The sequence below is a fragment of the Primulina eburnea genome, chromosome 3 (genome assembly GCF_022965805.1).
Source record: "Primulina eburnea isolate SZY01 chromosome 3, ASM2296580v1, whole genome shotgun sequence".
Classification (NCBI taxonomy): domain Eukaryota; kingdom Viridiplantae; phylum Streptophyta; class Magnoliopsida; order Lamiales; family Gesneriaceae; genus Primulina; species Primulina eburnea.
This window is the reverse complement of record NC_133103.1, coordinates 52,808,733-52,822,558: the sequence shown is the minus strand read 5'-3', so window position 1 is coordinate 52,822,558 and position 13,826 is coordinate 52,808,733. Positions and strand designations below refer to the sequence as shown.

General features: G+C 34.2%; 1 protein-coding gene across 4 annotated transcripts; it reads right to left on the bottom strand.

Moving 5' to 3' along the window:
• Nucleotides 1-7,471: 7,471 nt before the first annotated feature.
• On the bottom strand, nt 7,472-9,866 carry LOC140828586 (uncharacterized). Of its 4 annotated transcripts, XM_073191528.1 has the most exons (7): nt 9,680-9,853; nt 9,157-9,605; nt 8,933-9,057; nt 8,715-8,793; nt 7,953-8,085; nt 7,707-7,867; nt 7,478-7,634 (listed from the first exon to the last, which is right to left on the bottom strand). In XM_073191528.1, the coding sequence occupies exons 3-7, from the start codon at nt 8,958-8,960 to the stop codon at nt 7,493-7,495; spliced, it is 543 nt and encodes a 180-aa protein (XP_073047629.1). In that variant the 5' UTR covers nt 8,961-9,057; nt 9,157-9,605; nt 9,680-9,853; the 3' UTR covers nt 7,478-7,492. The 4 variants fall into 4 exon arrangements, with proteins under 4 accessions (XP_073047632.1, XP_073047629.1, XP_073047630.1 ...); XM_073191531.1 differs by having other exon boundaries at nt 7,472-7,634; nt 7,956-8,085; nt 8,933-9,605; nt 9,680-9,866; XM_073191529.1 differs by lacking the exon at nt 9,157-9,605 and having other exon boundaries at nt 9,680-9,854.
• Between the last annotated feature and the right edge of the window lie 3,960 nt (nt 9,867-13,826).

Below are 13,826 nucleotides of genomic sequence, written 5' to 3'. Positions count from 1 at the left end.
GTGTTCTAAGAATAAATACACCGATGAATTAGATCGAGTTTGGTTAAACAACTAAGCGGAAGACACTCAAAATAATCCTTCGTTAAGAAAACAAACTGATCAATTTTATATATCTTGTGCAACTGGTTAACTGAAGAAAAGAAGTCAGTTAGAGCTTATATCAGTTCGGTTATGGACAGAACTGAACTGATATCAGCTGGACTGATGAAACAATTAAGAACAACACAGTTAAACAGTTAGACTGAAAACAAAACACAAGATATGTTTATGGATGTTCGGAGACTTCAACTGCTCCTACGTCACCCCTTCTACCTCCTCAGGTAGGATACACTAGAAGACTTTGATTTATACAAACCTTTGTACAAACCCACCCAGCTTAGGACTTACCCACTGCCTAACTGAACTCCTAGTTCTAAACTGAAGGCATCACCTTCCAGTCAACACTTCTTTAACGTCTATGTGAGAAAGACTACATACACATGTTTTACGTCTGTGTGCAAGACGGAATCTGAGATGATGAGTGAGTGTGTGTGTGTGTGTGTGAGAACTGATCAATGAACACTACCCGAAAGTGTTCTCACACACTGAGGGAAAAAGGCTTCTAATCTAAGCTGATAATACAATGAAGTGTTCCCTCTGGGCTGATTGCTTCTAACAAGCTGATATGTAATAAGCGTGCCCTTGTTCTCTGTTCTCGTTTTTCTCATTGTTAGTCTTCACTGAACTTCAGCTTCTATTTATAGGCGTTTGGCTGACCGTACAGTAAGACTCAATAATGTGTCCGTTGCATTTTGAATTTGTTCCTCGACATCTTTCCGGAACTTTTGGCTTTAAGCTCTGATGCAACGTCTCTTATTGTACTGTGGTAGTACAATAGCTTTTGTACCTTCGTGCTTAGCTGGATTCCATTATTAAGCTTGTCTTGATCTGCAACTGATTGACTCTGACTGATGCTTTCAACTGGTCAGTTGAACTGGTCTTCTGTTGGGCTGGTGAAATCAGTTGAACTGATTTCACTCTTTCAGTTGAACTGGTCAGCTGGGCTCTTCATCAGTTGAACACTTCATCAGCTGGCCGGGCTTCTGAAGGTCTTCTGCTGAACTGCTCATCAGCTGGACATTCAGTTGAACTAGTCTTTCAGTTGGCACTTCAGTTCTACTGTTTTCAGTTTACGCGATCAGTTGGACGTCTTCAGTTAGCATTCCTCGACAGCTTTAGTTTTGGCTCGTAACTGATTATTTCAGTTCCAGCTTACTGCACACTAAGGTAGATTATTAGAAACAAAATAACAAGTTTTGTTAGCATCAAAATTAAGCAAAGATTGCGAACTTGAAAAGTTCCAACAATCTCCCCCTTTTTGATGATCACAAAACTTGAACAGTTAAAGTGATATGATTCTCCCCCTTTGTGAGAATCAAAAACATTTAAGCAATCAAAACAAAAATTCAGTTCCAGGAGTGAATGCTCCCCCTTACTAACTGAATTAATAAGAAAAACAATTTAAAAAGAAACTAAGATAATTTCAGTTTGAGGGATAACAAATTTGAAAAATATTTTTTTAAAAAAAAACTCCCCCTCAACAACTGAATTGAAAAATCATTTTAAAATATGAATTTAAAGGAAAACTCCCCCTTAAAAATATAAATAGTCACACGATTTTAAAATTATTTTAAAGCAGCAATAATCATGCAAGCAGTTAAGGCTACACAAAACTGGGATTATCAGTTCAGATACATTTAAACAAACTGAATAACATGATGTTCATTTAAACAAATAAACTTCCCTTGTATTACAATTAAGCACACCAGTTATGTAAGGGAAAACTGCTACTACATTTAGCTGGATTTTAAACAACATCAGTTATCAATTAGTTTACACATAATAGAACTAAATGTACCAACTATCGGTTGCCTTGAATCCTTGAAAGACTGCAAAGTCTTAATTTCCTTTTGATAGATGAACAGCTAACTGCTTTGAACTTGAGGTCCTGTGCTAGCCAACTGGTTTAGCTGATGCAAACTGGACTCAACTGATTGCTGAACCGCATTGATCATTTCTCCTGATCTGATATGGCAGTTAAGCGGCGGCACTTCTGATGATTAAGCTCCAGTTAACTCATCAGTTTCAGCTGGTAGTTGGGTTTCGTCTGTTGATCAGTTTAACTGGTAGGCTTGCAACTGAAATCTTGTTCGCATATCAGTTTTGCTGTTCTCCTGTCAGTTGACCTCAAAACCTGCAAGCTGCTAAAATAAGAAAATCGGATTCGAGCGAAGTGGCTACAATATTAATTGCAGAACCAATCCTCTCTTCTCAGAAAAACACGTGAGATATAAAATTTTTAAAAGGGTTTTGAAAACCATTTTAAATACCATTTTAAAACAAATTTAAAATACTTTAAAACTTTTTACAAATATTTTAAAAACATTTTAGATCAGTTTTTCAAATGTCTTTCTTAGAACATCAAGCTCTGATACCAGTTGTCAGGATCGATTATGGGGGCCCCGACTGAACATCAGTTACGAAGCTGTGCATCAGTCGTTGACCCTTCTGACTAATCTACCAATGAGCTGCAATAGCTCGTGTTCTAAGAATAAATACACCGATGAATTAGATCGAGTTTGGTTAAACAACTAAGCGGAAGACACTCAAAATAATCCTTCGTTAAGAAAACAAACTGATCAATTTTATATATCTTGTGCAACTGGTTAACTGAAGAAAAGAAGTCAGTTAGAGCTTATATCAGTTCGGTTATGGACAGAACTGAACTGATATCAGCTGGACTGATGAAACAATTAAGAACAACACAGTTAAACAGTTAGACTGAAAACAAAACACAAGATATGTTTATGGATGTTCGGAGACTTCAACTGCTCCTACGTCACCCCTTCTACCTCCTCGGGTAGGATACACTAGAAGACTTTGATTTATACAAACCTTTGTACAAACCCACCCAGCTTAGGACTTACCCACTGCCTAACTGAACTCCTAGTTCTAAACTGAAGGCATCACCTTCCAGTCAACACTTCTTTAACGTCTATGTGAGAAAGACTACATACACATGTTTTACGTCTGTGTGCAAGACGGAATCTGAGATGATGAGTGAGTGTGTGTGTGTGTGTGTGAGAACTGATCAATGAACACTACCCGAAAGTGTTCTCACACACTGAGGGAAAAAGGCTTCTAATCTAAGCTGATAATACAATGAAGTGTTCCCTCTGGGCTGATTGCTTCTAACAAGCTGATATGTAATAAGCGTGCCCTTGTTCTCTGTTCTCGTTTTTCTCATTGTTAGTCTTCACTGAACTTCAGCTTCTATTTATAGGCGTTTGGCTGACCGTACAGTAAGACTCAATAATGTGTCCGTTGCATTTTGAATTTGTTCCTCGACATCTTTCCGGAACTTTTGGCTTTAAGCTCTGATGCAACGTCTCTTATTGTACTGTGGTAGTACAATAGCTTTTGTACCTTCGTGCTTAGCTGGATTCCATTATTAAGCTTGTCTTGATCTGCAACTGATTGACTCTGACTGATGCTTTCAACTGGTCAGTTGAACTGGTCTTCTGTTGGGCTGGTGAAATCAGTTGAACTGATTTCACTCTTTCAGTTGAACTGGTCAGCTGGGCTCTTCATCAGTTGAACACTTCATCAGCTGGCCGGGCTTCTGAAGGTCTTCTGCTGAACTGCTCATCAGCTGGACATTCAGTTGAACTAGTCTTTCAGTTGGCACTTCAGTTCTACTGTTTTCAGTTTACGCGATCAGTTGGACGTCTTCAGTTAGCATTCCTCGACAGCTTTAGTTTTGGCTCGTAACTGATTATTTCAGTTCCAGCTTACTGCACACTAAGGTAGATTATTAGAAACAAAATAACAAGTTTTGTTAGCATCAAAATTAAGCAAAGATTGCGAACTTGAAAAGTTCCAACAATCTCCCCCTTTTTGATGATCACAAAACTTGAACAGTTAAAGTGATATGATTCTCCCCCTTTGTGAGAATCAAAAACATTTAAGCAATCAAAACAAAAATTCAGTTCCAGGAGTGAATGCTCCCCCTTACTAACTGAATTAATAAGAAAAACAATTTAAAAAGAAACTAAGATAATTTCAGTTTGAGGGATAACAAATTTGAAAAATATTTTTTTAAAAAAAAACTCCCCCTCAACAACTGAATTGAAAAATCATTTTAAAATATGAATTTAAAGGAAAACTCCCCCTTAAAAATATAAATAGTCACACGATTTTAAAATTATTTTAAAGCAGCAATAATCATGCAAGCAGTTAAGGCTACACAAAACTGGGATTATCAGTTCAGATACATTTAAACAAACTGAATAACATGATGTTCATTTAAACAAATAAACTTCCCTTGTATTACAATTAAGCACACCAGTTATGTAAGGGAAAACTGCTACTACATTTAGCTGGATTTTAAACAACATCAGTTATCAATTAGTTTACACATAATAGAACTAAATGTACCAACTATCGGTTGCCTTGAATCCTTGAAAGACTGCAAAGTCTTAATTTCCTTTTGATAGATGAACAGCTAACTGCTTTGAACTTGAGGTCCTGTGCTAGCCAACTGGTTTAGCTGATGCAAACTGGACTCAACTGATTGCTGAACCGCATTGATCATTTCTCCTGATCTGATATGGCAGTTAAGCGGCGGCACTTCTGATGATTAAGCTCCAGTTAACTCATCAGTTTCAGCTGGTAGTTGGGTTTCGTCTGTTGATCAGTTTAACTGGTAGGCTTGCAACTGAAATCTTGTTCGCATATCAGTTTTGCTGTTCTCCTGTCAGTTGACCTCAAAACCTGCAAGCTGCTAAAATAAGAAAATCGGATTCGAGCGAAGTGGCTACAATATTAATTGCAGAACCAATCCTCTCTTCTCAGAAAAACACGTGAGATATAAAATTTTTAAAAGGGTTTTGAAAACCATTTTAAATACCATTTTAAAACAAATTTAAAATACTTTAAAACTTTTTACAAATATTTTAAAAACATTTTAGATCAGTTTTTCAAATGTCTTTCTTAGAACATCAAGCTCTGATACCAGTTGTCAGGATCGATTATGGGGGCCCCGACTGAACATCAGTTACGAAGCTGTGCATCAGTCGTTGACCCTTCTGACTAATCTACCAATGAGCTGCAATAGCTCGTGTTCTAAGAATAAATACACCGATGAATTAGATCGAGTTTGGTTAAACAACTAAGCGGAAGACACTCAAAATAATCCTTCGTTAAGAAAACAAACTGATCAATTTTATATATCTTGTGCAACTGGTTAACTGAAGAAAAGAAGTCAGTTAGAGCTTATATCAGTTCGGTTATGGACAGAACTGAACTGATATCAGCTGGACTGATGAAACAATTAAGAACAACACAGTTAAACAGTTAGACTGAAAACAAAACACAAGATATGTTTATGGATGTTCGGAGACTTCAACTGCTCCTACGTCACCCCTTCTACCTCCTCGGGTAGGATACACTAGAAGACTTTGATTTATACAAACCTTTGTACAAACCCACCCAGCTTAGGACTTACCCACTGCCTAACTGAACTCCTAGTTCTAAACTGAAGGCATCACCTTCCAGTCAACACTTCTTTAACGTCTATGTGAGAAAGACTACATACACATGTTTTACGTCTGTGTGCAAGACGGAATCTGAGATGATGAGTGAGTGTGTGTGTGTGTGTGTGAGAACTGATCAATGAACACTACCCGAAAGTGTTCTCACACACTGAGGGAAAAAGGCTTCTAATCTAAGCTGATAATACAATGAAGTGTTCCCTCTGGGCTGATTGCTTCTAACAAGCTGATATGTAATAAGCGTGCCCTTGTTCTCTGTTCTCGTTTTTCTCAGTGTTAGTCTTCACTGAACTTCAGCTTCTATTTATAGGCGTTTGGCTGACCGTACAGTAAGACTCAATAATGTGTCCGTTGCATTTTGAATTTGTTCCTCGACATCTTTCCGGAACTTTTGGCTTTAAGCTCTGATGCAACGTCTCTTATTGTACTGTGGTAGTACAATAGCTTTTGTACCTTCGTGCTTAGCTGGATTCCATTATTAAGCTTGTCTTGATCTGCAACTGATTGACTCTGACTGATGCTTTCAACTGGTCAGTTGAACTGGTCTTCTGTTGGGCTGGTGAAATCAGTTGAACTGATTTCACTCTTTCAGTTGAACTGGTCAGCTGGGCTCTTCATCAGTTGAACACTTCATCAGCTGGTCGGGCTTCTGAAGGTCTTCTGCTGAACTGCTCATCAGCTGGACATTCAGTTGAACTAGTCTTTCAGTTGGCACTTCAGTTCTACTGTTTTCAGTTTACGCGATCAGTTGGACGTCTTCAGTTAGCAATCATCGACAGCTTTAGTTTTGGCTCGTAACTGATTATTTCAGTTCCAGCTTACTGCACACTAAGGTAGATTATTAGAAACAAAATAACAAGTTTTGTTAGCATCAAAATTAAGCAAAGATTGCGAACTTGAAAAGTTCCAACAGTGTTAAATATACCATAATATGCATTAAGGTGGGAGGTTACAAGTGAAAACTTTGAATATTATTTGAATGCTTTCTTCCTAGTTGCCGTTGCATGCCACCAAATTCTTGCAACACAATCAAGCTCATTTCATAGTCTAATAGGTTGAGGGAAATTATATGAATTATAGTATTTGAATTTACCAATAACTTATTGAATTAACAGTGAGTAATGGTATTCATTTTGAAGGCCAATGAGGTGACTAGAATGAATTTACTAATCTTTTGAATTATCTTAACCAAATTTATTATTCATTTGCATAGTATATTATTATTTAAACCTTGCATTTTAATTGTTTAAGGTTTTAAACCTTCATATATTTATTTTAATGCATTAACAAATTAATTTAGTTTAGCATCTTGCTTAGAACTTTTGCATGGCATACATGACCTCAATTTAAATGTTTAGATGCTATGTTTAATTTCTTGAATATATTATACCTAGATTAATTCATCCCCATTTATTGACATAATTTTATTCAAACTTTAATTAAATATTGAACCTAATAAAATTTATTTACTAATTTGACTCCCATTAATTTAATAAATCCTAAAATATTCTTTTTCTTCAAATTAAATTATTCCTTGACTTATATTAAATTTAGGAATATTTTTCTTATTATTAATCTTATATTTAATCTCCAAACTCCGGTCCGTCCTCGCGTATTTATCTTAAAAAAATTAAAACTAAACATCTACTTTTAAAATAAATAATCATGATTTAAAACTTCATATTTAATTTAAATAATAGAAATTATGCATGGCTTATACGTAATCTGATTTTCGGGTCGTTATAGTTTTGCTTCTTGATTTGCTCCACGATGTTCTTAGCTGGAAAAGGAACTGTGAATCTTTTGATTTCATGTAGACTATCTCAAGATTAAAAGGTGTTTCATACGGTCAATAAGATCAGAAATATTCAAAAACTATATGAAATGTTTATTAACGAAAATTAATTGGCAAATAAATGTACTTGTTCTTCTGCCTCAATTTTGTCTTCTCCTGACATACATAACAACATGCTTGCTTCTTTGTGCTCAACATAAGCAGTCAAATTCCCAGTATCATCAAAGAGTTCTGCTTGGAACTGTAACCTATATGTACATCATAGTTAAGCTGGCATGTTTTTAATGAGCGTAATTTTTCAAAGCATTTTTAGCACTTACAGTGGTTTTGGGCTTGGAAAATCGTGGTTGCAATAAAAACATGTAAATTCATATTTATATGCAGCTCCGCAAGACTTAGAGCAACTTGGGCAAGCTAAAAAATATACAGATCCTTCCGAAGTTTTTATTCTTATCTTAGCCTTTATCCAAAATGACTTCACCTGTAAAGCAAAATTTGTTAGCATTTTAAAATGTGTGTTGACTCTAAGTCTAGATAAGTTAATGGGTAAGTAAATTTGGACTTACGACTTCGTTCAGGCTCAGAATCTGGCTGATTTTTCGAATTTGGGAGTTAAACAACTGGTTTATTTCCTGGTTTGCTTTGTCATACAATTTTTGGGAGACAACTGTTTCTATATATTCTTTATTGTTTTGCATCCTAAAAGAAATGTGTATATTAGCTATTTATTTCTAGAAATATGGGAAATAGGCCGAACATAAGAAAAAAATATGAACAAAACATTAAAACATGGAGAAAAATGAGAACATCAAGATATATGGTTCTTTAGCAAGATTTTCTGTTTCTTATTTACTACCTATAAGTTCATTTTAAACAATTCAACGATACATGAATATTCTGATTTGATATGGAGCCCCTTTATAATACGAAAGAAATGACTCAACCTTTTTTTTTCAAAACAAAAGTTAATCAAACAAGCTAAAAAAATTTCAATCAAGAAATTTGCTATTACGTTGGTGTATTCAAGAGATGTAATATGTACTATCAAAGCCTAACAAATGATTAGAAATATTATTTTTAAGATATGAGCAAATGGGTTTATAACTACATTTTCATAATACGTAAGGGGGAAATTTTATTTTTTTTGGAATGTATGTTCAGTAAAGGTAGTTGTTAAATGTATACACAAAGTAGGCAAAAAAAACATTTTTTTTTTTGTGATTTAAAAGTTGGAGCAGAGGCATTTGATAAAACATATTTATTTTGATTCAGTAAAGATAATTCTAAAACTATCTGACAAAATAACCAATTGAAAGATTATGAATTACCATTGTTTTAGGAGTTCAGCCTGTTGTATTGAAAGGTCAAACAGAATAGTGCTATTTGGGACTGTTCCAATTGATAATCCTACAGCAATAATATATTTTTATCAGCTTAAACAAGCTATGTTAAACAAAATACACCAAAATATATCAAATATTATGTATAAACTTGAAGAAATTACTTTATCTAAATATGAGATAACATTAAATAAAGATGAGTATACCATAAAATATGTTTACAGAAAGCCGCATCCCTAAAATCACAGGAAGAGTATGAACATTTTGAGTCAAAAAAGGTGCCTCGGTTTGGAGAAATTCTTCCCATAATGTAAGAATTAACGGCCCGCGTCTACCAAGATAAGCAACCTGTTATTTTCTGATCTACATAATTACTTGCACACTGGAAAAAACCTATAATTATTGTAGAACTTTTTGGAGAGAAATTTACTCTTTATTGACGATAACAAATTCCTGTAATTTTTTTTTTCTGTTTTTTCAACAATCTGTGGTGGAAAAACATGTACCACACTATATAATAAATCTGAAAAAACAGGTGCGTCAATAAATCTAGAAATAATGTAATTGCATGCTATGAAAGAGTGTTGGATCCACGGCTTAGCTGATCTGTTTGGTGGACACATATGCTAATTCAGGGCAATGGGCAAAAGATGTCAGTTGGTAATCATGATCAATAGGTAGTTGATCTTCCTCATTCGCAAGCTTAATATAAGTGCTTCTACTAAGCAACATTTGGTATTTTGCAGATGCAAAAATTTGTGCGTTGCTAGTTATTTCTCTAGTTTTGTCATTCCCAATGTAGTATGTCTTGTATAACTGAAGTAATATGTCTAATTGCTCAACATCTTAGTCATAAATTATGCCCCGTATGCTTCCATTCTATAGAATAAATAGATAAAGTAAAAACGCAATTCCATACTAAAATGCTATTTAAAAAAGACAATGTATTTTACCTCTTTGTCAACAAAAACAAGTTTTTGTTGTCTTCCCCATTTCAGAAAACGGATCAGAGTTTTTTTAGACGCTAACACTTTGACAAACCAGTTGTGGGAATCTGGTTTCAGATTTACAAGGTTTATACATTTGTCTTCTATTGACCTAAATGCAAAGAAAAAAGAGGAGTAATGAGCACAAGTCATCTACATATTAATATATGAAATCTAAAATAACGTATGGACAAATAATAAAAGCTATTACAAGCTGTTTATGTGTTAAAGTTTGTGCAGAAGTTTGAGTAAATGTTTTTAAATCTCTTCCAATGCGAAATTAAAACTATATTTTTCCCTAAAAATATAATATAAAATTAAACTGTATATTTGAGAGCTTATAATTTGTTTTATTAAAACTAATAATTTTATCTAACCAAACCTTATAATGGGTATATATAAAAATCTAATATCCCTTTATATGTAATCATTTTCATATTAATAAGATAAACCAAATAAAAATTTACCTGTCAATGAGGATGTGCAGCGCCCAAAACCTCACGGTATATTACATTTTTTGTGTAGTTAGTACTTTGAACTAATAGTGTTGATGATCTAATAAGCACTTTTATTTTATCTATATTCATAGCTCTTGACAATGCGACATAAATTTGTCCATGTGAGAAAACTGGTTCTTTTAAGTAGATACCCACAAAATCTAAAGTTTACCCTTGCGCTTTGTTAATTGTCATTGCATCACATAAACGAATTGGAAATTGCTTTCTTTTAAATGGAATAGATGAAAAATCATCGTGCAGAGATTATAATGTTGTTTGAGGAATGAATACAGGTTTTCTTGAATGTGTGCCTACTGAGATTTCGGCATAAATAACATTTTTGTTAAACCCCTTACAAAGTAAGCGTGTACCATTGCAAAGTCCTGAGGCTGGATTAATGTTTCGTAACAATATTATTGGTGAATTTATTTTCAACGTTAGTTTGTGTGGAGGAAGCCCTTGTGGAGTTAAACAGTGGAATAAAGCTTCTTGATCTGGTATAACACATTCACTTCTATTTTCATCACAACTAAAGTACGTTGTTTCTGCGCCAGGAAATTTGTTAATAAGAACATCATTTATTTCGTGGACAAATTCGTTCCTTGTTGTAAGTATAGCACGTTTTAAAAATGAAGATAAATTTAAATCTGGATCATTAATGTTTGGGAAAACCACGCCTGTAAGCGTATTCAAAGAAGTAATATCATATGTAAATGGAATATTAATGCAAAATGGGATTTGGATTTCGTTGTTTTCATTAGCATTTTCAATTCCATCATCAATTTTCAACAGCCAAGATGAGAAGAAAGAATCAGATAATGCATGCATATTTTTTTGGAGTTTTATCTTATTTAACTTATTCCACAACGACAACGGTGACATGACAATTGAAGAGTCTGTGATATTTTCTTTTGTACTTTTTAAAATAACCGTTAATGTTTGGCGAAAATCTCCACCAAACACAAATACTTTACCGCCAAACAATAAATTTGAATCCATTATGTCCTGCAATATTTCGTAGAACTTTTCAATAACATCACGCCTAGCCATCATAGCCTCATCCCAAATAATGAGTTTTGCTAGTTTTATTAAAGTTGCTAATGTGCTTTGCTTACTAATACTACATGATTTGATATAGCTTTCCTCTAAAGGAATTTTAAACTTAGAATGTGAAGTCTGACCTACTGGAAGCAAAGATGCTGCAACTCCTGAAGTTGCGGTCGCAATTGCTATGTCACCATTTGATCGAATTGTAGCAAGAAGTGCTCTATATAAAAAGCTTTTTCCAGTACCCCCAGGGCCGTCAATAAAAAAGCACTTGACAAATCATTGCGAACATGGTATAAGATTTGATTGTAAACATTTTTTTGTTCTATATTTAATTGTTCAACAGCTAATAGATCTTCTTCCGGTATGCAAATGTCACGCTCAGATTGTAAGTCTTTTACCAATCTATCGTTAAAATCTAATCTTACATCTTTGTCCGTATGAAAGAAGTCTTCTAATTTTTTACCCATGGAATGAAGGTAATTGTCAACTATGTTTAAAACCTTATAACTAATCATTTTTGGAGTAAGAGATTTATTCCGAACAAAATCTTCTGAGAGAAAATCTTGGAATTTTAACCATAGCTGAATGGGATTTTTTGGGCATCAAAAAACAAGAACAATAGCAAATAATTGTCGCAAGGCTTTAGGCATTAAATAACAAGCAGCTTCTTCGATACACATTTCAGCAGTGTTAACACTTTCAATTAAGCCTAATGTTAGTGCTGCTTCTCTGAATGTTGTAAAAGTCACCTCATTAATCGTTCGCAAGCCCTTGAAAGAAACTGGTTTTCTGACATACATCAGCAATAATTTTAAATAAAACTTTTCACAATCTGAAGGGCGACAACTAAAAATCCGGCCTATGTCCTCTTTTTTCCTACGTTTTTCCCACTCTTTAGAATCGTTGTGCCAGGTAAAATATTCAGAAAATTCAATATACAAACAATTTAGGCTTTGAGCATAGCTATTGTATTTGTTCATATAGAAAAATTGTGTTAACATTGTTTTTTTAATGTTGGATTGTTAACAATGCTGAACAAAGCCTGATTCGCAGCAAATGTCACAACTTGTTCATTTTATTCGTAGCAAATGTCACAACATGTTCATTTTCTAAATGAACCGGTAAGCATATAACGGCTGGATGTACATGGTTAAGGTCAAAACCGAAAATGCGCTAGATGGGTTCAGGAGGTGAAATACATCTTGCAGCTTGGAATTTTTTTGCTTCGTCAGTAATGTGATCTTGTTCATCCCCAAGTAATGTATATAAAATCTTATCATGGCCTTGTATATATATTTGTAGATATATTTTACAGCTTGGATTGTTGAACATATTTCAACATTAATATGACAATTAAATTTAGCAAACAAATATGGATTGTAAGGAACAACCCAACGATTATCAAGTTGTGAACCCCTTATAGTAATAATATGGTTATCATCTCGACGACGATATATTGGATACGAATTTGTTCCATATTTAGTGGGTTCTGAATATTCTTCAGGATAGTTATATTTACAAGAATTCTTTGTATGCAAGGGCATGTTGGATTAAGTAAACCACATAGACCATGCATCATATGTTTTAGCACGAGTGAAAACAAATATGGTTCAGAATGTACATTAGGCAATTCTGCACAAACAATTCTGTCAAACGACTCAGGATGAAACATTTTTTAAGCATGATTTAAAATAAGCAGAAAATGGGCATGTGGTAAGCCTCTTTTTTGAAATTCTATCACGCTAGTATAAGCAATAATGTGGCCAAAGATATCTTTCTTAAATTGCTCATCTCTTAAAACTTGGATCTTTGCATGGACCATCATAGAGACCAAATCAGGTCTATTCTGGATTTCATCAGATGGAAGGAAAAGGGACTTTATTTCAGCCCAGTTCGGATTCGAGGTCATTGTTAGAAAGATATCAGGCTTCCCATAACGTTGGACCAACGCAATAGCATCCATGTATCTTTTACGCGTATCTCTAGGACCTCCAATGAATGACGTAGGTAATATTACGCGTTTTACAACATCAGAGCCAACCTCACACCCATGTGTAATGCTATCTAATAACCCATTATAGGCCTCATTTCGCAAACGGTTTTTCATACTTGGAGTCCTAAAAAATTCTAATATAGATGTTTTAATTTTAATATACATGTCTACTATATATTGTTGCAAAAGCCTACCAATATGTAGTAAGAAAGACTTATCGTTTTTTCTTATTTGCAATTTGTGACAGTAATACTCACGACATGAAACCGTAGCCCTTTGTTTGCTGTTTTTTTCTGAAGCTACACAAAAAATATCTTTCTAAGTGTAAAACATAATAATTGTGGTATAGTAGAATTTTCCTTTTAAATCAAAATTACGTTGAGTTTCAGTACTTATAAAAAATTCTGCACTCAATTTTTTTTTCCGTTTTGTTTTTGATCTAATCGTTTAATGTTTCGATGCCAACCAGATTTACCATTTGGGAATATAAGAGGGTATTGTAAAGGATCATAACAACCAAAGTATTGTTTAATTATTTGGGGACAACTGTTTTTGGATATACTTGTATATGTTG